Source organism: Mercenaria mercenaria, chromosome 5 (genome assembly GCF_021730395.1).
Source record: "Mercenaria mercenaria strain notata chromosome 5, MADL_Memer_1, whole genome shotgun sequence".
NCBI classification, from domain to species: domain Eukaryota; kingdom Metazoa; phylum Mollusca; class Bivalvia; order Venerida; family Veneridae; genus Mercenaria; species Mercenaria mercenaria.
Genome location: NC_069365.1, coordinates 42,850,993 through 42,878,582, shown reverse-complemented (window position 1 = coordinate 42,878,582; position 27,590 = coordinate 42,850,993). Strand labels below are relative to the sequence as shown.

Here is a 27,590-nt window from a genome sequence, read left to right as displayed (position 1 = left end):
CATAAAACTAATGTATACATGAAAAACATGATTCTATACAATTTATACGATAATGTGGCGTTATATAATGCTGTGAATTGTTTTTAATGTATTTATTGATATATCAGTGCATATTTTACTTGTACCAAAATGATCCTAGTTTTTAAAGTACACTGCGAAAGATAAAAAAGAAAGAAAAACAAAACACTTAAACATGGGATTGTATCTGAACATTTGATAATGATAATGCGCCGCTGATTGGCTAATTATTGCTACATAAAGGATAATTCATTGATTATATAATATCTGTTCCATGTTGGACTTACTCAGATTTCAAAATGGACACCGAATTTAGTTTGAAAATTCTTCTAGTAGGAATAGTGCTGATATGTCAAGAGCTTAATGCATCCCATTTTAGAGGGGCAATAATATCTTGGAAACCAGGATCAAGACAGGTATATAAACTGTTTCTGTACTTATCCCCCGAGAGTCTTCTTCTGCATAATACTTTACATACACACAAAACAGTTGTATTTCTTGTGACAATAGTTCCAAGAGAGATATATATCTCACGAGATAAAGGATTGAAAAATATAAGATAAAAAATATACAGTGCTTAAGTCAGAAAATATAAATGGCTTGACTTAGAGATACAGTGTAAACGTTAAACAAAATTATCTGCTTCCAAGGATAATAATACGTACGTATTTATTGTTGCATGTATTACTTTCTTTCGGCCGGGTCGAATGATTTGTCACAGAGTTCCTTTTTATACTGCAGGGAAAAGATACATTTTTGTATGCAATGAACAAGAACATAATAGAAAAAAATGCGTACGAGTCGTTTTGTGTACGACAGAGTTGACTTGTTCCTAAAGTCGAAACGTATTTCGTTAGATATTAAAAAAAGATACCGGTTAATACCTTCCAACATCGTTGATATGACTCCTTCGAAAACAAATGAACAAGTCCCGTTCAATTAATTTTATTCAGTTAATGCATTTATTCTGACGTGACCTTCATGAGAGTGAACAGGGAAAGAAAACGAGTAAGCACAAAGCTAGAGAGACTATATGTTGGGAAAATGGCATTGCGATGTAACATAACGTATATATACCTAATTTTCATTTGCGACATTTGCACAGGAATAGATATTCTATAGTAACACATTTAGAAAATAAAAAAAGATCACACTTTTATAGCATGTGAAATGCTTTTTCATCAAAAAATAAGTAAGACCACATTTGCCTAATACTTCGGATAGTACATGGTATCTGTCAACTCAGATAACTAGCAGTCTGAACAGCTGACTTAGAAATAACATTGTATATAACTTGTTGTTATATTTTATAGTTAAAATGTTATTAATTTTGCAGAATGAAATAATTATTGATTATCGCATCTCCTGGCGAATGACATATGGCAGTCAGTTCCGTTGCGATGATTCTATTATTCAAAGTGGTGCACTTGTTCGTGCTGAAGGCGCTGTTACATGTTTCGAAGGATGTTCTGGCACATTAGGTGACTTATCTTTCCAGTGTACAGATTATAGTACAATAGAAGATTGGACATCTGGAAAAGGGCGTATAGTCACAACACTTAACACCGCAAATGCTAGTTTTGGGTTCGTATAATGCGCGAATAATATCAATGAAGTAGTCAACAATTAGTCATACAATTTATTTTAACTGACAACTGCAGATAATAATTGTAATATCCTAAAAATCATCAGATGATCAGTAATTAAAATCTTAATGATCATGTCAGAAGTGACCGGAAACACACTCGGCAAACCGTAATATATTTACAAAGATGTTCGAGTTCCCATATAAGTGACATGGTGGCAGATTTTAACCATTGTTATCGCTCAACAAGAATAAAAAGAGATGCGTGTGTGAATTGCATCTCCTGCGTGTATATACCATGTAGTTCCGATATTCTGTGTCGCCATCGTAACACTGAATGAAAGCCATACCTTTGAATCAACTTATAACGCTTCAATCCATTATTCCCGTGTTCTTTACATTTCAGATTTCAAGGTGCTGCCTGGATCAGTACACTTAATGTTGGTGCTGATGGTTCTTGGAAACTTCGTGTCAGTGCTAATCTCAATGTAAGACGCGACACGGGAACAATAAATTCCTCACCTACAGCAGAAATAACGCCTATAGTGAGGTTACAGTATGGCTGCAACCATACGATAACTATACCAGGTACTTGTCTTATCATTACATTACCAGAATGTTAATGCTTTGCTAACTTAAAGAACATAATCATGTATACCATGAACATACCTATCTATTATCTATAAAACAACTACCATAGTAAAAAATTCTGAATTTGCCGTATCTTCCCGTTAACAATATTTTTAAAGCATAGCATAGGACATTATATGGAGATATGGAGTACTTTTCATCCCGTTCAGGCATTTAAAATTTTAGTCTGAAAATTAATGATATTGAATATAGCTATTTATAAGATAGAGTAGTTACTTATGCTTCCAAATTTATCCAGGTAAAAAAGTTATATCAAAGATATTACTCAAACAAACGGCTGTGATTTATTTAGGAGTTAACAATTACTGGAATATATAACTTGCACTAGAGCTAAATGCATTTAATAAAATTTCAGTGAAAGACCCAGATCACGACATCGTAAAATGTCGTTGGGCAAATGACAGTAACGAGTGTGCAGATGTTTGTTACGCCTTTCCAAACGCATATCTTGATACTGTGAGTAGCTTTTCTTAAAACTTAACACCTTGGTTTCTCGCAGGGAACCTTTTCCGAAGATTCTTTTAAGCATCTATAGATACGCTAAAGAATAGCATTTAGATCATATCTAATGTCTTCGACTGGAAATAGGTGCGTTTATTTTAAATTTATTTTATACAGGATATGTGCACACTGACATATGATGCCCTGTATTCTCTTGGCTGGTACGCTGTGGCCATTCAAGTTGAGGACTTTGCAAATCCGTATGATAGCTCACCTCTCAGTAGCATACCAGTACAGTTTCTTGTCCAGGTTTATCAGTCAAGTGATTCATGTGCAGTAAGACCGGAACTGATTGACCCGTCGCCACAAAATGGCGACTGTATTGTTGTCCGGAAAAATGAAACTTTTGAAACATCAATAACAGCTCACATGGGGGGATATAACAGAAGGTATGAAACTTTCTACAGTTTTTTCGTAAACCTTTTTTTGTCTTCTATGTGTCTGCATCCTATTTAATTACGAATGGAGCGTACCTTTATCATTACAGTTTGTAATATCTTGTAGAGTATGTTTATAACGTGATAACGGGTTCTTCATGATTTGAAAGATATGATAAATTATGATAGACAAATGACATGCCCGGTCGATTGTATGTTGATGTAATATACCCAAACATCCTAGTACGATTACAGTTAAGTGGTTAGAGAACTAGACACTGGTATGCTTAACATACTTGAAATTTTCTAAACATTTTAAGTGTTTAGTATTGCAGAGATAAAAACCATATCACCACTTGGGATGGTTAAATCACCGCTAATGCAGATAAATTCAACCACTTGGCAGGTCAATGTCACATGGACACCGACTGCTATCAATGATACAAGCAACGTGTTTTGTTTCACAGCGAAGGACACGTCCGGGTAAGGCAGTGGTTTTGACCTGGTGTTGACGTTGCGTCTATAAATAATAATGATGCTCATTTCGCAACCGGCTCGGCTGGAGTTTTATTAAGTGAGCACCATTAGAATGCACTGGGTCCGTTATTGTGGGCAGATTAAAATACTTGCACTTGTATGTGGGAATAAGCATCTGCTTAGCATTCTCACAGAGCTGGTCATCATCGTTAACTATTCTGCGGTATATGTTTTAAATTATGAACATACATTAAAACTATTGATTAACTTTGTACGGTATACTTTAATGGTTATAGGAATTGTACGTTCATCTATCCTGGCATTATGATAGCTGCAATATTTATTGCTACGATTTAGTTCCTTCATTGGTCCTTTTAGATCATTGAGTCAGAATGCTGATTAAGGAGATGTTAGGGGGCATGGGCGTGCTGCACTTTCCATTACCTCTCATGAACAGACTCAGCGAAGTTAGATAGAGAAAATATCCTTAATATTTCACTGACATATTCCAGTATTTCACGGAAAAACATAAAATAAAGTAATATAATTAAACACCCCTTTCCTAATTTGAAACTGAATGTATTCTTGGAAACTAACTGATTTTCGAGTGATAAGAAAACGACCTTTAAAATAAACATATTCACGATTCTTAATAATGATTTAAAAATATCTTTTAAAAGGCAACAGAGTGAGAAAAGATGCATCACATTGCTATCTGGAGGTATGCATTTACATTATCTAGACATCATATTGGCTATTAAAGTATCTACACATCACGTTGATGTGGTAACTTGTGATATCTGGTAGTATGCTTGCACCTTTGAGTTCTTTTGGCGGTAATTGGTGGTTCTTGCCATTTTCTTAGCCATTGTTTGTTTTTTATCCGCCTTTGAAGTTCGAGATAATATACCAATATCTCACCCCAGGTGAGAAGTTCATTAATCAATTTCAGCTGCATTTTCATAGAGTTTAGAAGCTTTGCGACATTTCACCATTTGAACATACCTTCGATAATATCAAGTGTTTAGTCAGAATTTCATGAACACTTCCCAATTATATGCCCACTAATGCAGCTATTTGGGAAACTGTATATCTCGAGTCTTCTGCCACAATGTCTGCTACAGCTACAGCAGCAATGTTATGACAGGATGCTGAAGTTTAAGAGTGCCATACATGAGATAGATTATCCCTTATTAAATAGCATTACCCAACTATAAACAGTGGCTTTAGATGGGAAAGAATCACCGCAAACAGTTTTAAATTCTTGCAAAATCTGATTGGCTGGTATGTTCAGAGAACAACACATCTTAATGCAGGTCCCAAATTCCTTCCTACATTGATCATCCATTCTTACGAAACATAACACTAGTGTATACAAGTAAGGTGCGTTAAAACACAGGTGGCAGTAGCGTACCTAGGATACAGTATGGGTCCTGAGCCATATACACTTAAATATGTTACAATTATTATGTTTTTTTTTAAAAAATGCCAAAAAGTAATCTTGACAATTTTTGCCTCTGTGACAATGAGCCATTAGAAAGGAAAGGTAGATATTACAATTTTGACATGTACATTGCTTGCAGGTCCGTATTTTTTTTTTCATTTACGCTGTGCGTAAAAGGTTTGCAATTTGGCTTTGAAGTAAGATTTTTTCTGAAAGAGTATTCATTTGCCCAAAAGACGGTCAACCATTTGTTCAGAAATATTTTTTGAAAAAAATTACGGACCTGGAAAAATGTTCATATCTACCTTTCTAATGGCTCATTGCCACAGGGGCTAAAAATTTCGAAATAACTTTTGTGGCATTTTTTTTCTTAGAAAACATAATAATTGTAATATATTTAAGTGTATACGGCACATGGACCCAAACTGTATCCTAGGTACGCTACTGCCACCTGTGCGTTAAAACGCTTTTAACTTAGCTATAACAAAACAATGATGTTGAAATTTACAGTGTACATGGCTACTGAAACCCTTAGAAACCCTTGAAAAAATTGAGTTTGTACCTGTAGTAGTTTCTACATAAGAGCGTGTGTCTCAAATTTTTCTGAATATCCCTCGTTAATAAGCCAATAATTTCCCGTATATTTGAAGTAAAAATATGTTCGCAGATAAAATGAAAAATATTTGACATTTTCAAATCTAAGGAACACGTCATATGTTTGTTTTGTGAGTGAATCTAGATTTGGGATTGTTTGTGGACTTACAAAAATTAAGGAAAAAGACGGAACACCTCAAATAGATATTATTAATAACACATCTTTCTTTAACCAAGTAGGTTTTGTAGGTTTTCTTAATGTTGAGCGGTCTTTTTGCCAAACACAAAAAGCGCATGTGCATCAAATTAAAACATCCGGTTAAACAGCAGGGCAACAAACAACGTTGTAAATTCGTCGATAAAGCGTAATTTCTTAATTGTATTTGTACTTATTGACATTTAAATCTTGATTACTTAGTCAACATGTAAGTGTATTTTGCAGTTTCAAAACCAACTTTTCTCGACGGCTATCAACGGCCAACAGGCATGGTATCTCCGGACCAAAGACAATGGAGTGTTCGGGTAGACAGACCAGTAAGTACAGCAATATAGAGTTTTTATTTTGATAAGCTTTAGTTCTTACTTGTTTCATGGATGATGCCAAATTGTTTGCTTGATTTTTTTGAGCTCTTTAAAGCACAATGACATTGTCCATGTCAAATGGACACCGCCCACATGTCAGACCAATGGCGACCTTATTATAACGAAAGTAATTTACAAACATAAATTATTGTTTGCTTATTTTCAGGCATTTTTGACAATTGCCAGTTACAGTAAATCTAGAAATGATATGTTTCATTCATGTGCGATGCCCATATATTGGTGTTCGTATTTTATTATATTTCAGTTTACTCCTGGTTCCCGATATTCCTACATCAGACTTTATAGTGAAAGAGGTTCTCTATTAGAAAATATTGGCTCTTCAAACAGAAAGGCTTATAACCACTCTTTGGAATTCAGAACATCAACCACTCTTTATGAGAATCAGACGTATTATTTTCTTTTCGATTCCGGTGAGAATGATTGAGACATATTTGAAAAATGGAAATCTAGTAGTTTCTGTTTAATATTTATAGCATTGCTTTTAGGTAGACATAATTAAGGCTTCTAACGTGAAAATGTTTTGGTTTGGTGCATTGTTCTAATTAATTTTCTCAAAGAATAAAGTTTTTGTATAAAATAACGATATGTATTTATGAAGTATTTTCAAGCAATTATGCTCTGTGCTTACATTTATTGTAGGCACTTTGTATTTAAAAAAGTGTAATAAAATTTACAAAAATGCATTTATCTAGAAAAGATATTAGATATCGGCAGGAATATAATTATGCAGAAATAAGACCGCATTGATCTGTTGGTAGGTGTGGTAAAGAGTAATTCATACTGCGGAACCGAATCAGACTCTGAGGCTATACATGACCAATACTTCTGGAGATTTCACACAGGTATTGTTGAATTAAGGGGTATAGGCATAGACAGTTATTCTCATACATCATAGGATTATGATAGACCTCCCGTATGCGAGAAAGACAGTCAAAATATGTGTTAATATTTTTCGATTGTAATTTGCACATACATCTATATTAATTTTAAGAAATAACGTCAGTAAATTATTCAATATATTTTATAATACTTTACTTAAATAAACTTAAACCTGACTGAATAGTAGAAACAAGCAAAGACTGCAAACATGTGATTTTTATGAACGTCCCAGACGTTTAGATAAGCATTTCATTTAAACAAAGACACCATAGGAGAAACAAATGTTTTTAGTTTTGATTAGATTAGGTTGAAACTAACAATTGATTGTATGCCTCAACAATAGAAACTGTGACTAGTTCTTTGCGATTCAGTTCATACAACCACAATGATGTCCACAATTTGTTTTAGACAAAGTCCCTGTTCGCCTCGTAAACGGACCGAATCAGTATTCTGGGAGAGTAGAAGTGTACCACGGTGGAGCATGGGGTACAGTTTGTGATGACAGTTTCGATCGACGCGACGCTGAAGTAATTTGTCGAATGTTAGGAATGCTCAGTAACGACAGGTAAATTATTACCAAATTAAGATAATATTCTGAATATATAGTGGCAATATATGTAATTTAAAATGTATAACAATAATGTAAGGAAAATGTTAAGTCTTTTTCAAGTAGAATTCGTAAAATTTAGGTTTCAGTGCACTTGTAATAAAAAAGCAGTTAATATGAGTTAGCCATTAGCGGCGTTATAAGTCTTTCAACCTTACATTTTTGTTTCTAAAACAGTAATTTTGAAATTTGTCAGCTATAGCCTTAAGTACATTTAAATCCATTTTAAGCGATATAGAAGCGTTTCAACAAGCATATTTCGGTCAGGGTATTGGAAGAATTGTCTTAGATGACCTACAATGTTATGGAGATGAGAGCAGCATTGACCAGTGTAGATCATCTGGCTGGATGCACGAAAACTGTGGCCATGGGGAGGATGCCGGTGTCTCATGCCATAGTAAATTAAATACAATCCCTTATTATGCCCCCTTCGAAGAAGAGGGGTATATTGTTTTGCAGATGTCGGTCGGTCGGTCGGAATGTAGACCAATCCGTTTCCGGATGATAACTCAAGAAGGCTTAGACCTAGGATCATAGAAGTAGATAAGAAGGTTGTACATCACCAGCAGATGACCCCTATTGATTTTGAGATCAGTATGCCCAAGGTCAAGGTCACAGTGACCCTGAAAAGTTAAACGGTTTCCGGATGATAACTCAAGAATGCTTGGGCCTAGGATCATGAAAGTTTAATAGAAAGGTTGGTCATCACCAGCAGATAACCCGTAATGATTTTGAGATCAGTATGTCAAAGGTCAAGGTCACAGTGACCCGGAACAGTTAAACGGTTTCCGGATGATAACTCAAGAACGCTTTGGTTTAAGATCATAAAAGTTATAAGGAAGGTTGGTCATGACCAACAGATGACTCCTATTGATTTTGAGGTCAGTAGGTCAAAGATCAAGGTCACAGTGACCCGAAACAGTTAAGCTGTTTCTGGATGATAACTCAAGAAGGCTTAGACCTAGGATCATGCAAGTTGATAGGGAGGTTGGTCATCACATGACCCCTATTGATTTTGAGATCAGTAGGTTAAAGGTCAAGGTCACAGTGACAAGGAATAATAAAACTGTTTCCGGACGATAACTCAAGAACGCTTGGGCCTAGGATCAAGAAAATTGATACGGAGGTTGGTCATGACCAGCAAATGATCCGTAATGATTTTTAAGTCATTAGGACAAAGGTCAAGGTTACAGTGACCCGGAACAAATATACCGTTTCCAGACGATTACTTGAGAACGCCTAGGCCTAGGATCACAAAACTTGATAGGGAGATTGGTCATGACAAGTAGATGACCTCTATCGATTTTTAGGTCAGTAGACCAAAGGTCAAGGTCACATTGACACGGAACAGTCAAACACTTTCCGGGCAATAACTTGAGAACGCTTGGGCCTATAATCACAAAACTTTATAGGGAGGTTTATCATGACCAGCAGATGATCCCTCTTGATTTTGAGGTCAATAGGTCAAAGGTCAAGGTCACATTGAACCAGAACAGTAGAATCTTTGTTTACAGTGAGCAAATAATTTCTGGTCCTTGTGCAATTAATGAATGCACCAAGGGGGGCATTTCGTGTTCAACGAGCTCTTGTTTCAAATATTTTTAGATCACAAAGAAAATTTAGCGAACGTTTGCAATACACAAATTAAACACAAGGAAATATCTCACTGTGGAAACTAAATAGTACTGAAAGATGCGTTCACGAATAGCTACTGAAACTAAAATGATACTTAACAAAAACTAAAAACAAATTTAACATTGTAAGAAATGAATGTCAGAAATATGAAGTCAATGTAGATAAGTTAAATATTATAACTGTATTGTGTAATGCATACACATGCTACCTCTGTATCTTAATGAAATAATGTCACTTATCTACAGCTACAGTACGCCTTGTGAATGGAACCAGTATGTATTCTGGCCGGGTTGAAGTTTACCATAACGGTGAATGGGGAACAATTTGTGATGACCGATTTGACAGATACGAAGCAAGAGTACTCTGCAAACAACTAGGAATGTACCATGGAGACAGGTACTATATTATTGTATATATGGACATTGAACGTTTACAAAAATGTTTGATTATTTTCTTGAAAACAATTTTCGTTTTTTTTTCTAGTTTGCTCATCGGGAACAGTATGTTCAGTTTGACAGAACTATATATCATACTAGCATTAACGAAGGAGATATTTTGATAACATACATTATAATTTATTATAATCCAATGACCATAAGGATGTACGAGCGTGTTGTCAAATATACATAATTATAAAAGTTTCATAATAGCACAATTTATTATGTAAAAATATCAATAAAAACAAAAGTAACTGGAAGTAAAAAAATCCACCAGACTTAACAGGCTTTTTTTCTTCTAAATGTATATTTTAGCTGCACGCTGACCCTAGCTTTTTTCTTTTGAAGCATATTTGTTTGTCATTAAAACAGCGAAATACTTTTTAAATCTAAACTGTAGATTATTTTTGTAGATTAAAATGCGATTTTCCATTGAAAGAAAATGGTTAACATGTAAAAATGAAAGAGATCTGTTAGTGTCATGTATGCTTATGTAATACCGATATCATCTTGAATACATACATAGTGGCCTAAACGACTAGAAATCTATTAACACGAAACGGGATACTGTGAAATCATTAATTTTCGTGGGGGACTAATTTTCGTGGATTTCGTGATTGAGTCAAACCACGAAATTTAATCCCAACGAACAAGTAAAATTCCCATTAATTTAATGTTCAAAAGTTGAAATCCACGAATTCATATCCCCACGAAATTGCCGTTTTGACCAAAACCACGAAATCTCATGCCCACGAAATTAAATGCTTTTACAGTATTCTGCGTTTTATAAAGTACCCCCCATTTTTCAGTTTTACTTGATTTCAGATATAACTAGTCAGACTAAAGTATTCGATCTTCCTAAAAATAGTAAGGCTATGCGTAGCGTTAATAGGAAATAATTTTAATCAGACTGAGAAATGCCTAAACAGTGGAGGAAGAAAATGTCATATGAAAGAAAAATGAGTGTGGGGACCTGTGCTTTTTCTTTCTCTTCTGTGTCTCAGATACTAATGATTTTTAAGCTTACAAAACATGAACACATTCTTAATTGTAGAAAAATATTGATAATACATCCTTGATATGAAACAGAATAGTATATTGATATATTATTTTAATAATTGCTTCGAGTATAATCCAGAAGTGAAAACCTTCAAGTTTAGGTTTTATATTCCTGCTGCTCCTTATGATGATTGTGTACTATTTGTTGCAGCGCTCGCTATTTGATTACATATCGTGTATTTCGTGGGCGGCATAATATATTGTCCTGTAACTTTGGATACACGGAGGGTTTGTGTTCACAGTTAAAGTCGATGGTGTTATTGTTTGCAAGTGATGCCAAATTGTTTATGTTGTTCTCTATGTCGATTTGTATAGTTTTGTTAATGCATTTTTGTATTATACCAAATATGCATACATATATTCATACGCGGCTGTAGGGTTTCATTTTTACAAGGGATAAGTCCTTTGAAAATGACTGTTCATATTGGTATTTGCCCATGAATATTTTAGTTAAACTGAATTGAATTCTTGCATTCACTTTGATTTTACATAATTTTTTTTTCCAGCCTTACACAAGTTTATTCAAATGCATACTTTGGAGAAGGTAATGGTAGTATAGCTCTAGATGATCTAGACTGTAATGGTTACGAACAATACATTGGGGATTGCAGAACTAAACCCTGGTTTTCAAATGACTGCAGTCATAGTGAAGATGCTGGAATAGATTGCAATGGTAAAGTAAACGATACTAGTTAAATCACACAGTCCTGATTTCGAAATGTAGAATATTTAGATACAATAATTAATATAATTTTGTCAGACTGTTTTCCAATACTCCTCCAGACAACTATTTGGAACTAGTCTAAAAGTATGTCATTTACGGGGAATGTTAATCGGATGTAAGTTGCAAAATGGCATCAAGGTCGGTAACAATGGTATCGATAAGATACTGTTATAAGTATATTTCTTTACTTTTAAATATTACCTTAAGTGGATAAAATACAACGATACTTCAGTTTGATGAAAGTCACTCTTGTTATTGGTTTCCATAATGTCCAAGAATGCTACTTTGTTTAATATAGGGGATGTACGTACGTATAAAAATGAAATGTCAACTCCTCGTATTTATTTTTTGGGCGTTGGAATTTACAATCGAAATAATCTCACCGTCAAACTTTCAAAGGCACTCTCGTCCAATCAGCAACGATGGAAGAATTGATTTACCAATCAAATTGTTCCTGTTAACTAAGTACTTTCATGGTTCTTACGCCTTCAGGAAAAATAGGTCCGCTAATGATTCCGCTAAAAAAATAAGATTGTTCTGCGTTTGCACAATAAATTCACAAAACATTTAAGTCCGATATTGAGCAGACGATACAGTATCTGTATATACTTAGGGTGGTTTGTTGCATTGCGGTAGTTTTTGATCGTTTGTCTGTTTCCGTCAATGTATCAATTATTCCCCCCCCCCCCCCCCCCCCCCCCCGATTATTTCGCGATCACGATTAATTTGACTGCACTGAGTACAGGTTGATTCTATGCATTTCTGACTGAAATCACGGAGCGCTCGTACTGTTTGTAAAGTAATTAGAATATGTGTTATGACTATGATGCAGTTTTCATGTCAGGAATGTTTCATTAACACAATTGTCGAGAATAAAGTTAGGCATTGTGAAGTTCAGTAGCTCTTAAACAATAGTTTTGTATGCAGAAAATCCTGAGATCCTGTCAAATTACAGGAATAAGACTCTCATGTAAGATCCTCCTTGTAAATCCTGATAAAACTATAATTACATTACTGTAATATTTCGTAGGTGTCTTGCCTCATTGAACAGACTTTTGTACTGATATTTCTAAATATGTTCTAAGTGATAAAATTCATTTTGTTTGTTTCTCTTGTCAGCAAATGAAATAACAACCTCACCTTGGTGGTACAACCACGTCGCTGAAACAACTGAAGGTATATCTTTTTCAGTTAACACTTTTAAAATTTCTATATATATTATAGTGCAGTATTACATAAGGAATCAACTAATATTCAGTTACGCTTAAAACAGTACCGTTCCAGCTATATACCGTTATCTCTTATGGTTAAATTGTTTTATCTATTATAATTTCTTACAAAATAATTATCATATTTAAAGTTCAAACGCCAATAAGACTTGTCAATGGACCGACATATTATTCTGGACGTGTAGAGATCTATCATAATGGAGCATGGGGTACGATATGTGATGATGATGTGGATTATGATACAGTCAAGGTCATCTGCAAAATGTTAGGATTTTATATTGGTAACAGGTAAAAAGTTTGTTGTTTTAAAGTCGGTTTTACAATTTTGTGAGATGCGTTAAGTTCTATTTATTATTTTAGACATTGGATAGCATTAATTGTTACTTAGATGCATATAAGCCACATTGGGGCTAGCAATATTACATCATTGGCAGACGTATCAGTATGGTTTATACGCGTCATAAATTATTCCCCGCTTTGCTCATCGTCTGTTGGTCGGTCGATAGGTCAATAGGTTGCTACAATATTGACCATTTGGCTTCTTACCAATTACTCGAGAATGTGGATAAAAGCAAGGACCTACCTGTGAAATAAAGATATTTTTAGAGGCACATGAGGTATCCGCTTAGGGTCGACGATAACTGTTGCAGTTTGATCATGAACTTCCGATGAGTTTTCCCCGTTTTACTTCAGTTATGGCGAGCCTTACTCAAGTGCACATTTCGGTGAAGGGAATGGCAGAATACTTCTTGATAACTTAAACTGCAATGGTTACGAGTCTGATATCACACAATGTATGACTTCTTACTGGTACACCAATGACTGCAGCCATCAGGAAGACGCTGGAGTCGATTGCCATGGTAACTGATGTGTGGTCTATGACTTTTATATATGATGTAGACTCACCTGACGTGTGAAAATTCATAACTCCCTCAATAACAGTCAAACACACATGTACTAACTGACCAACCTGGTGAATAAGTTCTTACAAAAATCATTTATAACTTTTAGTGTTTTCGTAGAATACAATCGTGCCGACTTAAAGCTGGCGATGTTCCAATATAGCATCATGTCATTTTAATGATTTTATATTTTAAGGACAACGTGCCAGTCTGTAAATCATGATTGTATGTCACAGCAACAAATAGTTAGTAAGCATAAGAACATGAATGATAATTAATTTTAAAAGTCATCTTTAAAATATTCCAGGTTACAGATACGGAGATATCACTTTACCAAGATATTCCGGTTATTACACAAGCGCATCTTACGTTACTGCTAGTTCACGCCGACCATGGTACTTATCTACTGCAAGTAGGTTTACTGATTGATTGCCTTTGTTTTTCAATACAAGAATAAGCATCATCGTTTTTGTTGTTCCGTGATTTTCGATGTATGACGTTTGTTTAAAACAAGCAATAGCGGGTCGATGAAAAATGAATGGTCTGTTATTAGTCTAATCATAATAATCTGCGCACAATCTATAGCATATACTGCGGTAACACACAGACACCATAGGAAACTGAGGATAATCGCTATATGCGCACAGTTTCACATGTTAAAGGATCGTACGCAACTATATTTACCTGAACATATAATTGTAAATAAACTCAGTCAAAAGATCATTTTGAAGCATAGCAACAAACTGTGCAAAGCCCGTCACGCCCCCATCCCCACCCTAGCACTAGGTTAAGCGGAATTCTTATACAGTAAAATTAAAATTAAACTTAATGGTGATAAAGGATAAATAAGTTCTGTCTTGCTCCTCTCTGCTTTAGGGTATAGCCTGGCTGATGCGATACAAGTGAGTTGTAACGAAAATGGATGGAACATCAGGGTAAACCTTGCACTACTTAGAAACATCCATCCAGGATCCGTTTCTTCGGACATATATCTCGGTGAAAATAGTTGTACTGGAGTTGAGAGCTGGAATACTGTGACATTCCATCAAGGATTGCACGAATGTCTCACCAGCCAAATGGTAAAACTCACATATCTGTGGATTTATTGCACTATTATTGATATTATCGTGCCGATTGTTATTGATAAATAGTAGTAATGTTAGACACTCTTTGTCCTTTACAGTTTAAAAATAAATTACTTTCTTTTTCTTTTGTTATGATACCCAGTACATACAATTGTATTAAATTAAATTATCTGCAGATAAGGAATAACGTTCTAGTGTATAGAAATCAACTGGTTTATGCCCAGCGCGACCCAGTCCATTCGTTCATTATCAGACACTATAACTGGACTATTGGTGTGGAATGTGATGTAGACAGAAACGAAACAAGTTCAGGTACAATTGAACATTACAATACCAATAACTGCATCAACACATTAAAGGTAAAATATCAAGTTGTAAGACAACTGTAAAATACTCTACTCGTATGAAACACTTCTTTCGTATACTTACAGTTAAGTTTAATTTAGAAAAAAACATAAATTGAATGAAAGCTGTCGGATTTTCACACGTAACAAAGTCAGCATGGCCATAAGCAAAGAGTCCTGTAATACTACGGCCCTGTTTCAAACTTTTTTCAAAAGTATTGTGCAAATAGATTGTTGTTTCGTTCATGCTTTGTCTCCTTTTTGAAATGTCATTTACAAAACTGTTTTTTTTAAACAATAAATTTATAAACTACGGCATTGTAACTTTTTTTATGATGAAACATGCATTTATGACCAAGGTGCGATGCTCCCAGCTGTAGAGTTTTGCGCTTGTTCTGTTCAGTGCATCCTTAGATATACTTCTTTTCTCTATAATGAATGACAGCTGTCCATTTAAATATCTTTTCAGGTCATATTCATCATGACACCAGTAGTAATCCTGTTGATTCCGTACTTGGATCGAGTCATTATTTTGTCAACATGAGCTTCTTCTCTGACCCAAATTTCATGTACCGTATCCAAGGCAATCCTATTCACGTTGCAGTGGGTACCAAAGTATATGTAAAGGTGTATAGTACCACATCTGATTGGACGATCAAAATGAAAGTGCACACATGCTACACAAAGCCAACGGCAACCGCATCTGATCATTTGAAATATGAGATTATAAAGAATGGGTAAGACGAAACATAATTTTGAAAAAAGTAAATTTAAAGCCACTCAGTCAGAAGCATACTTACAAGGATAAAGTTAGTCATTGGGTTGTAGATAGGGACATTCTTACAGGGGATGAGATATCGTAAACTGAGGATGCGATTGCTATATAACTACAAGAAACTGGCGTGACAGAATTATTTTCTTATTGTCTGGAACACTTTTGTTTAACAAATAATCTTTATTAGAAACAAATACTAGACCGATATAGTGACGTCAATTAGCAGTAATTTTCAAATAAAAATGACATCAAAGAGCGTAAAAGGTTGATTTCCTTTAACTTGCACTGTGCATAATACGGCTTTGGCATTGATAAAGCGAATATAATGTAACCAAACTAAAGACAAATAGTACAATTAAGAAGCTGGTGACCAGTGTGAGAAAAACGATGTGAGACAACATAATTTCACACCGGTTGTCTATTCGGAATACTCTGCCTCATACTTTTAGGTAAAATAAAAACGTATACTTTCATATCTGCCGGTTAAAGCTGTATATACATTATTCTTTTAATTAAGGAATGCATTTTGCATCATTGAACAGGTAAGGAGCTATGCACGACACCAATGTTTATTCCATTATGTAATATTTACATTCATATCCTCTTACATTTAGGTGTGAAATGGATTCAAACACTCATATCATATCGCAGTCTTCCCATGAAACTCGTTTTGTGTTTGAAGATTTTGAATATACCAGCAACCACGAGGGACTTTACGTCTTCTGTGATGCCATCTTTTGTCGTTCCTCTGATTATTCAAGACAGTGTATGCAGACATGTAATCCATGAAAGTAACAACAACAAGCCTAAAACATCACAACTGTGTTTCTGTGCTAATAATTTAGGAAATGTGAAATCCTGTTTTACTAGTGTGATTCGTGTTCATTTAAAGAACAGATTAATCATTGAAAAATTGTATTTCACTCAACAATTTCATGAAAGGCTTATATGGACTTTGTTTTTAACGTGCCTGTCACAATGAACATATTCTATATCATTTTCTTTCTTACTCCCTATCTTCTGTTTTCGGTAATTGTTATCTCGATTTGAAAGTTGTATTAACATTGTTGAAGTTATTACTGTATCCATTGTTATTGATTGTCTTTCTTAATTGTATTAAACTGATATGCAGCACTGAAAGTGTTTCTAATCATGTAATTGTGTATAATGTCTTTTGGGGCAGTTGCAGTTGCTTAATTTGACTAAAATAAAATTTAAAGCCTTAAAAATGGAATGTTAATGGCAAAGTGATTCTACATTTTGTAGATCTACTGTATGCTTGTTTTATTATTTAGATTAACTACATTCGTCCTATGTATGAAAGGAATTGATGTGAAATATCTGTAGTCTATCATTTTGCTTGCTTGCATCGGCATCTAAATAAACTTAATTTACATCGCATTTTCAATAGCGTCAGCGCAATTGTTTGTGTATTGTTGTCACTTAAATACATTTTCAATAAACCGTAATGCTCTCCTGGCTAACCCACTGAAAGGACCTTTGATATCTACTTTCGATGGCACAGTTTTAAACCCAAATGTCACAATTGATATGTTTGATAGCCAGGATATTGACTACAACTAAAGTTATTCGTATTTTTCATTTTTAAAATATGATAGAACTGAAGACCCAAACATCATTCAGCTTTAAATGAGCCGCGCCATGAGAAAACCAACTGGTGGCTTTGCGACCAGCATGGATCCAGACCAGCCTGCGCGTCCGCGCAGTCTGGTCAGGATCCATACTGTTTGCTTTCAAAGCCTATTGCAATTAGGGAAACCGTTAGCGAACAGCATGGATCCTGACTAGACTGCGCGAATGCGCAGGCTGGTCTGGATCCATGCTGGTCGCAAAGCCACTATGTTGGTTTTCTCATGGCGCGGCTCAAATCTATTTCTGAGATCCATCCTGAAACGGCTTTGTTCAGTACTGGTTATGTTTACCCTTGTGTTCAGTTATTAATGCAGTTTAAAATGAACGCATATCTAGAGTATTTTGGTTGGCATTTTACAGTACAGGTTGTGACACAGCTGGTATTTGTATGGAAATTCAAATGCGGTGTACATCAGCACTTCTTTACGCATTTTGCAATATATTCACGGTTACGGTATATGTGTAGATATGAATATATTTCTAGAGCAACAAACCTTTCTGAATTAATGTCTTGACATGTTAAGTTACTAAGAACAGATGTTACTTCCAAGTACATTATTATAATTAATTTCTATATATCGATCAACTAGTCATGACTACTGTAACATATTGTTTACAACTAAAATGTGACTTTATCAGTAGAAAGATATTGTTTTTATAATTTTAATAAGGAAAGTATTGGATGGTTTTATAGTTGATTTACATGGAAAGTATGAATTTTTTGGATTTATAAAGTTTAAACGTAAATACTATTATGTTTTATTTGGTATTTATTTACATTTACATAAATTAACTGAAAAGGCATGATTTGTAAACAATGGAAGCAACACTAACTGTTAAATACAAAACACAATTAATATAAAGTATTATAAAATGATAAGCATTTTCACACCGTTTTAGTAGTGTTTTCAGATTAATACCAAAAATGTAATATAATTAAGCACTTACGATTTTTTTCAAATACAGATGTTCAGACAACGTTCAAACCGAATTTTGTATGCTCGTCGATGGCGGCGATGCACTGACTTGCGGAGCATATTGGCTCTATGTATTTGTCTAGCAACATTAACACTGTATATGAACTTACCTGTACAGACTTCTATTAAGAAAATGAGACCGAAAATGAAATCAATGTTATCTTATACCGTATCCGGCCAACAAAAAAGACCACAAAAGCAAGTTAAAAATCCCCAACAGTGTTTGCCAGTTGAAACAAATTTCCTGAGACGGGACGTGGATCTTAGAATTATAATCATCACATTTAACAGACCAAAATCTGTTTTGCGCTTGTTAGAGTCTTTGAACAGGGCAGAATACAATGGAAGCAAGGTAGTAGTTGAAATCTGGCTGGACAGGGACCATCAGCGAGAGTACTCGACAGAGACCGTGAAAATTGCACTAAATTTTGTGTTCGATTATGGTGCATGTGATATACACATTCAAAATCACCATGTGGGTATAAATGGACAATGGCTAAACGTGAGTCTTTATTTTTCATAGTTTACATAAAACATTTCCACAGCAATATATGGACGGCCTAGTGCAAAATTATGCCTATACAAGGGCCGTTCTAAAATACTGACAATCGTAATGGAATATATGTACACAGTCTTTGTGTAGACGTCAAATTCAGTTTTCCCCTTCAAAGTATTCGCCATTGACTTCCAGACACTTCCGCAGTCGAGAAATCCAAAAGGTGAACGCCACAGAGTAGTCCCCCTTTTGTATAGTCTTAAGTTACTGAAAAATAACACTCAACAATGCTTTGTTCGATAAGCATTTGCATTTGCATTCAGCCAGCATCCTTTCAGTCTTGAAAAGAGAAAATAAGTCACAGCAGTACTCTTTGAGATAAAGAAGATGGAATACAAAAACTTTAAACACTTAGTTCTGTCTACGGTCACATTTTTGCAGACACTGTCTATTGTTTACGCAGCGCTGTGGCTCATAAAATTATAATTATCTAGGTCCCATTGCCTGTTTGAGCTGCGATCTTCTAAATTTTATAGTTTTTCTTAGCGTCTTTATAGCACATTTGACCCTATTGGCATTTAACTCCTCGGTTAACATGCGAGGCACCCATCGGGCACAAACCTGTCTTTAACCGGAGTGTTTGGTGAGAATCTCATGCGTTCTCCCCGTTGACATGCCAAGAAAATACTCTAACACAGTACCTGGCATCTTCATCAGTCAGACGTCTTCCAGCAGCAGTGTTCTTTGACGTCATTGCTTTAGGCCTTCAAATAAGAACCCTGTGTTTAAGGACTGCCTGACCATTTTCAAATTTACATACCCACCTGTAAATGGTTTTCTCTGACATTGCAGGCTCCCATAAGAAGTAGGCAGTTCACAGGGTATCTGCCGTGCAGGTATTTCTAAAGAACAACGCACTTTAGTGTACGCTATAATTTCAGATATCTGTTAGATTTAAAATTTCATAGTTACACGTACACGCTTAGCTTATAAGGCTACACCTGATACAAAACTATAACTTTAAAACGTAACTTTGTAGAATAATAAAGGAGACATTCGTGTAAAGCTGTTACACGGGTTTCTTACATGCTTCAACGGAAGCGCGCAATTGTCACAATTTCTAGAATGGCCTACGTACACAAACTTAAATAAAATAATTTTAATTATTTTATGATACAGTTAAAACCTTTACCGTGGTTAGCTGTTGGATAAGGAAATCTCCTGCTTTTTGTTTAGATGCATAATGTATTCTGAAGCCTAAAATTTCCCATTATAGCAACAACACTATGTTAAAATACCAAGTAAGTTACCTTTAGCTTCGCTTAAAGAGAATTTCTGAAGAAACCGCCATTATTTGTTAGATTCTGACTATTTGATCTTTTACCTTTATTGTTTAGATAATTTTGGAATTCTATAAGTCGTAACTTACTTTTTCGACAAATAAACAAGGTAATTTATTTATGACCATTAATCACAACAGTATTCTATGACTTGCTTTCTCCCATAGGGGTCATAAAAAGATTTATGCAGACATTTGTGTATCAGTTTTCTCAATCAAAACATTTTTTCCCCTGAAAAACAAGACACACTATGAAATAGTTTTATCAAATATTCTGTTCAATCGAACATCCATCAATATCAGACTTAAAACACTTATACCAGGGGAATCTTCTTAAATTTTATTACTTTTATAACAACAATATACCATATACTGAAATTCGAGGAAGATAGAATTATTTAATATATTGAAAAAGAAACAAAAACACAAGCAATACAAATAATTTGTATCATAAATGAAATATCCATGCACTTATATATGCTATAAATGTTGAATTGCCACTACGGCTGAACATGTGAATGTTGTTTTTAGTTTCTGAAACATACTTTATATAATTATCTCAAGTGTTATAGCTATTTTTATTCTGCACAGAAATAGTTGTGACCCCTGAAAAAAACGCTGTACATGGGAAAATGAACACAAAAAAACACACAAGTAGATAAGATGGATATGTGATTTTATCTTTTCGTCTTGCGTGAAATATTTCACTAACATAAACTAGAGTTGTTGAATATGACTTTTCTTAGTAATATATATGTCGATCAGTCTCGTTTGAATTTACGTTTATTTTATCGCAGATTGACGCCATTTATGTGCAAATGTTACCATTAGATTCAAAAAATGACATTATTAAATTAGGCTTTATAATATGAATTTTCGGAATAATTAGACAGATAAATGTGGGCAAGATTTTTTATCAAATTCGATTAGACATTATTATGTTGTGTGAAAGTCTGTCACAAATCGTACCTGTTTATTGGTTACAGCTCATGTCTCCTCCATTACTTGTAGAATGAAAGGGAAAAAATGCCATTACTTTTCACGTTTCCAGGCATGAACACATTAAATAGCTGGTCGTCTTTATTCTAAATAAAAATGACAAATTTCAAATGGCTGCAGCACACATCAGAACAAATTTAGTGCCTGTATACATTTAAGGTCACAGACCTGTAATGAAATATGATTGAGTATTCACCGTACGCATACACAGGCTAATTGCTCATATGAGCGGCATTACCAGTCCGAGAATGTCGAAATAGCATTTCTAGATTACGGTAATCGCACGTGCATTGCCGTAATTGTCATTACGTGTCCATTACACAAAGCTCTTTGAAAGATTTCTGTCTTTCTTCTTTATGCTATATGTTTTTACAGTGAGAGAAACACTTCAAATTGAGGAAACTTACGCTCTTTGTTTCAGAATTCATCAACGATATGAACTGATTTCGATCACATTATGGTCCAATCATATCTCGACAATGATGTGTTGTTGTTGTTATCTGTTTGTTTTTTTTTCTGTTTTTCTTGTTTGTTTTTTTAACAAATATTGTATTTGAAATAGTCGCGAATAATTGATTTATGTTCCAATACCTCACAATCAGTAAAATCAGCGTATTGTATTACGTAGCTTATTTTTAGGTCATTCTTTCTGGCCAAATCGGAACATTATTTCACAGTTTCGTCGTTAAAAAGAATAAAATACCTTACACGGGGTCAGAGCTATTACGCTACAAAGTAGTACTAACCTATTTTGGTACTCTTTCTGGCCAAATCGGAACATTATTTTACAGTTTCGTCATTAAAAAGAATAAAATACCTTACACGGGGTCAGAGCTATTACACTACAAAGTAGTACTAACGTATATTGGTACTCGGTACCAAAATGCAGCTGAGTTTTGGTCGTACCAAAAGGCGTTGGAAAAGTGCATACGATTGAAAAAGGAACATGGAATAAAACAAAGTGGGTATAATATTTTTAGTGCATTCATGAATTACTCAGATCAGTTTAATAAATAACGTATAGATTATTTCTTATTGATAAACTGTTTCTTTTTAACTCTTTTCCATGTGTATTTGCACACATTGGCACGTGATATTTGCTTGTTCCTGTTGGAGTCATTGACCGTCCGTTGTCTCTTTTACTAACTAGAACCTGTATGCTAGGAAACTTCGTGTTAGTTTCCATTGCTATTCAAATTTTGTATCATTATCTCCATTCTCTCCTCGAAACGGAAAAATTTTCTAACATAGTAGAAGCTAAATTTTCCCTCCTTTTGGCGAATTTATTCTTGAGTAACATATATTAACTAGTCTAAGTACTGCATGAGATTTTACGACGAACGAGTGAGATACTAACAGTCAGGGGTGTAACTGTTTTAAGTTATGTAACCTATTTCAGTTACTTTCTCAAACATTTTATAACCTGTTTTAGTTATAAAAATATAGTTAACTCAGGTAAGTTATTCAAAAAAAGTCTTTTTGCTGTTCTCACAAAGTGACCTTTAAAATGTAATTAGTAGCAAACTGTGGCTAATTAAATTCTCTTTTAGTCTGATCATGACCTGATAAGAATAATGGGATGTTAAGAGTTTTATAGCTTTAAAACTTCTGCGTAAAACTTTATCAGCCTTGCTTAAAATTTTTACTGCATAGCCAGAAAGATAAAAGTTCAAGGATTCAGGAAATAATTGCATTAGTTTCATTCACAATGAGGAACTGGCACAGGAGGGCTTTGTAATATTTTATGATAACTGAAACAAGTTATGAAAGTATAAGCTGTAACTCAAATGGGTTATAAACTGCGATAACTTGAAACAGTTACACCCCTGACTGACTAATAGACATTTTTTTGTTAAAAGATTACGAGAATATTCTTATTCCTGTCTTTTCAAACATTTCGCGTTATACACACAGACTGGGTATTTTCTGTTTTGGATGTACATGCATATTTCTTATATGTGGCATATCCTACTGGTATGTCAAGGCTGAAATTTCGGAACTACTTTCTTTGAAGAAAATAACAAACTTTCACTTGAGGCTATAAAGATTGCGTGAAGCCTAACTGATAATCTGGTTTGGCATAAAACCTTTCTAACCTATCTGTAAATCTTGAAATTTATGTACCAACAGCACTAGATTATCACTTTTGAGAACAGAGTGTCTTTGTTTTTATTTTCAAAATGACGCAACACTAGATTCTGATAATAAAACTTATTCGAAAACGCGATAAAGTCTAGTCGTCGAATTTGGTTTCAAGAATGGAAGCTTTTGGGTCTTGTCTGTTTTTATTTCTGACTTTGAGATATGGTGGTAGCAAATTATATTTACATGCATTTGAGAAATATTTCGCTTGCAGTTTCTCAAATGACAACTCGTTTAGGCTGTTTCTAGCAGACATGAATCTAGGAGCATGCCACCACAACCCGAACATCGGATGCCCTCAAGTCAGGGTTGGTCAGCCTCTATCAGTTATTTGTGAGGTTTTCGGCTTTTATCTGTTTTCACATCTGATGTTTTTGTTGACCTAACAACATCCTTTTACATATATGAACACACAGACAGAGGACTTGGCAAAATACACTGAAAAAGGCGACTGATCACAGTCCTTACATGTGTCAGTCATACTACACATAAAATCAATGAACTTATTATTAGACTAGAGCTGTGTCAGCAGGTACCTGTCCTTGATAGCACCAAGCCAGCTGAAGAGGTCATACATACAGCGGAACTTGTGCGCAAAACAACTGGAGGGGCCACACGTACAGTTGGAACTTGGCTCTGGTAGCGATACACGTACAACGTGAACTTGTCCCTGTTAACGCCGGAGAGGTCACATGTACAGGGGGCAGGGGCTTGTCCCCGGTAACGCCAAGTAAGCCGGTGAAGTCATATGTAAAATGGGGACTTGTCCATTGCCAGTACGGTCACATGTATAGTCGTTGAGTGGTACAGCAGCAGATTAAATTTGTTTTCGTCATACACTCTTATCCTTTACTAATGCCTGCATTTCATGTTAAAAATTACGTTACCTCGTAGATGTAGATATATTTAGCAGGGTTATAGTCTGTATGTTTCTCAGCGGACCGGCGTTCGCCTCAAATAGGTGTTTCAATGGCCTTGTCATAAATTCATTCTATGTTAATTAATTAGACTTGTAATTGCTATCAGCGTTTGGAATATTGTCGCAAAACAGCGATACACTCGCCGGTAAAAATAAACATTTGCTATCAGCGTGTGGAATACTTTAAACTCGCCGGCAAAAATAAACAAACTTACTGATGAGATAAACCGTTTTTCTTGGGAAAGTTTGTTATTTACTGATGTAATTTAGATACCTTATCTTCAGACAGACAGCCTATCATTATCATCATTGTTTTTCCTTAATTTGTTATTAATATGTGTTCACATGTTGCATTTTACTCCCAAGAAAACACAGACCTGACCGTTTTACGGAAGCCAGATTGTTATTAACAGATATATAATTAAGATACGTTATCTTAAGACAATGTACTTATCAGCGCTATCAGTGTTTATAATGTTATTAACTAGAGAATAGTTACTGTACAGTGCCGAAAACATGAACATCTTGTCAGGAAGATAGATCCTGTTTGTACTAATTGTCTTGATGTAAATGGTGAGGTAGATCTAGATACCACATCACAATGTTAACATTATTTGTCGCAAATCATGAATATTAGCTTGTCTATGCCAAAGAACTGATATCGTAGGTGTTTCGTAAAGTATACAAGTTGTAAAGTTTCTCAAATTCTGTCTTTTTGCAAAGTTCCAACTACAAGGTAATTTCTTTCAATTCTTACTAAAATAAGGCTACTTTTGGCCGTAATTAATTCATTGCGACGTCACATTTGAATAATGAATCAGGGAGTTCGCTCATCTTCCAACATAAATAATTTTACGAACGCATAGCCAAATACTGATAAGTTATCAGATGATTTCTATGCAATATTTGCCGTGATATATCATAATATTGTCCCGTGAAACATATTGTGTAAATAGCAAAGTCAGCTGAACCAATAAGGACAAAACATAAGGGCCAATATGACCGTTCTGACATATTACAAGACTAATACATAAATTACGTGATTTATAATATTAAAGAGACACACAGGCAGAATAATGGAGAAAAACATATGAAAATTTTTATAAAATGTCATATTTCATTTTATATGCAATTCATTTTTGCTATTGACAAGATAATTAGAGCTTTTGATCGGACAATAGACTATTTCTTGCATGTTTACGCGACTTCACATATAGACATATAGTGACTACCTTCGATAAACAGACCTTTCTGTTTCCACTATAGTATAGATAAAGCATGGATCTATGTCTTGATAATAATCTGAGTACCCCTTTAACAAAACTTTATGCGATGTATGTTTGTCCCTTTTTACGTGGCGCATCTCACTGACCGTATGCTTTGGCTTCTTTGGGATAATTATCATCATCATGATATTATATCATATCTTTGCCTGCTCACAGGTGTTGCATAAACATACCTTTGTTATTGTTCTCTACGTGCTATATCTAATTAATAACTCATGCACCTATTTCATTTAATATTAGAAAAATCTTAAAACGGCTTTGCCTCTGGATCGCTTTATTGAAACCATCAGATAGCGCCATACCTACCAAAGGCTTAAAGGTCGAAAAGTTTAACAAATTAGCCATTCGTCATGCTTAAAATATAGATATGAGTGGTGATTATTTATATATACATGTTTCTGGTTATGAACCACTTTGTGATGAGATGAACCGTTAGCTCCGTTACCATAGCAATGTGTTTTTTGAGTTTTGGAATGTATAACATAAATAACGCTTATCGAAAAAAAAAGTTCTAGGAACGAAATTATGTTTAATATATTTGGAGAAAAGATTATCCGCGGATTATTTCAGATAAATAACGTAATATTTCAGCCCTACTTCCTTTTGATATTTAAAAGTTTATAAACTCTAATCTGATTTATTTTTTCAAAAATATGAAAAAAAAATGGTGAAGACAGTATTTTATGTATCTTAAATTGCAACTTGTTTCCAGTCATCATGAATCAATTAAACGAAAAACAGCGTTTGTTTGAACATGTTTCTTGAATTAAACTACTTCATAATTGAAGAGAAGCAGTGGTTCCATCGAGCATCTGCCTTTAGCGTAAGTTTTTTTGCCTAATGATTGTAATTCGGTTACATGAACAGGTAACATATTGAGGTAACCAGCTTTAATCAATGATTGTAATAACAGGAAGAATGAGGAATATAGGGGGGCATGATTGAAGTTAACTATATAGACTGCATCATGCTATTGAAGAGGGTTTTGAAACGAATTCTATTATTCAAGAGAGACAGCGCTCCTTGCCTCCATACCGGAAATGAGTGATACTCCGCAAAAAAACTGACAACTTCCTTTCATGCATCAGTGATGCAACTGACGTTATATCTTCAGTGTGTCACCACCGTGAGAGAACTAAAACAAATATCATGTGAAAAGCTATGCAAATAAAATGAGCAAGTGCACAAAGGCTAGAAAAGAAGATTTTTCAGAGACCTGCTTTTTTCTCTCTACGATGTATTTTATGTTGGAAAGCGTCCTACTCGAGCGCGTATAATCTTGATGAAGCTATGAACTGAATTTCTATTAACCAAAGAAAATCTTGAGTAGAAAAAAAATGCTTTAGAAGCCCAGACTCCTGGCGTACACTGTAATAATACTGTTCCTGGTGCTCTTTTGACTGATAAAATGTACGTGCTAGTTTTCTTATCATGTGTAACTAATAAAGATCAAATAAATAGATATGAAAATATTTAGTTATATAGATAGTATCACCCATTTTCATATATTTTATATATTCTTTAGACAGAAAACACGATTCTACAGGCGGAATTTTATTACGAATGAAGTGTCGGAAAAAATAAGATATTTTTATGGATGGATTGATTAATTTGTGATATAGTTATCATCGTTATAATATCTAACTCTGTCTGCGTGAAATAATTCTATATGCAAGACATTTTTTTCTCTTTTTTTTTTTTTTTTGTTTATTTTCTTGAGCACCTACAATAAAATTATTTTTGTCTAAGTTTTTCAAACTGTTTAGCAAGCACTTAAAAAGATTAAGTTTCCATCATTGCAAGTGCATGCTGCTTTACTAATTTAGAGAGTATTGTAGATATTTTAAGGCTTA

The 27,590-nt window shown here is 34.5% G+C and overlaps 1 protein-coding gene across 1 annotated transcript; it reads left to right on the top strand.

Annotated features, from left to right (window-relative positions):
- LOC123557035 (deleted in malignant brain tumors 1 protein-like) lies at positions 1-17,327 on the top strand. Its single transcript, XM_053543338.1, has 22 exons — positions 1-434; positions 1,355-1,602; positions 2,010-2,191; positions 2,610-2,710; positions 2,873-3,144; positions 3,460-3,615; positions 4,290-4,330; positions 6,090-6,181; positions 6,495-6,660; positions 7,009-7,092; positions 7,538-7,694; positions 7,967-8,133; positions 9,617-9,767; positions 11,374-11,540; positions 12,711-12,767; positions 12,952-13,108; positions 13,514-13,680; positions 14,030-14,134; positions 14,599-14,801; positions 14,984-15,119; positions 15,621-15,888; positions 16,541-17,327. The coding sequence occupies exons 1-22, from the start codon at positions 318-320 to the stop codon at positions 16,713-16,715; spliced, it is 3,369 nt and encodes a 1,122-aa protein (XP_053399313.1). The 5' UTR covers positions 1-317; the 3' UTR covers positions 16,716-17,327.
- Positions 17,328-27,590: the final 10,263 nt, after the last annotated feature.

What these genes read in the sequence shown, in the direction of transcription:
- LOC123557035 (XM_053543338.1), top strand. Translation starts at nt 318, where the DNA reads ATGGACACCGAATTTAGTTTGAAAATTCTTCTAGTAGGAATAGTGCTG. An exon ending in CATCACATTGCTATCTGGAG is followed by an intron (nt 4,331 to 6,089) that starts GTATGCATTTAC and finishes TGTATTTTGCAG; the next exon opens with TTTCAAAACCAACTTTTCTC. An exon ending in GGATTTTATATTGGTAACAG is followed by an intron (nt 13,109 to 13,513) that starts GTAAAAAGTTTG and finishes GTTTTACTTCAG; the next exon opens with TTATGGCGAGCCTTACTCAA.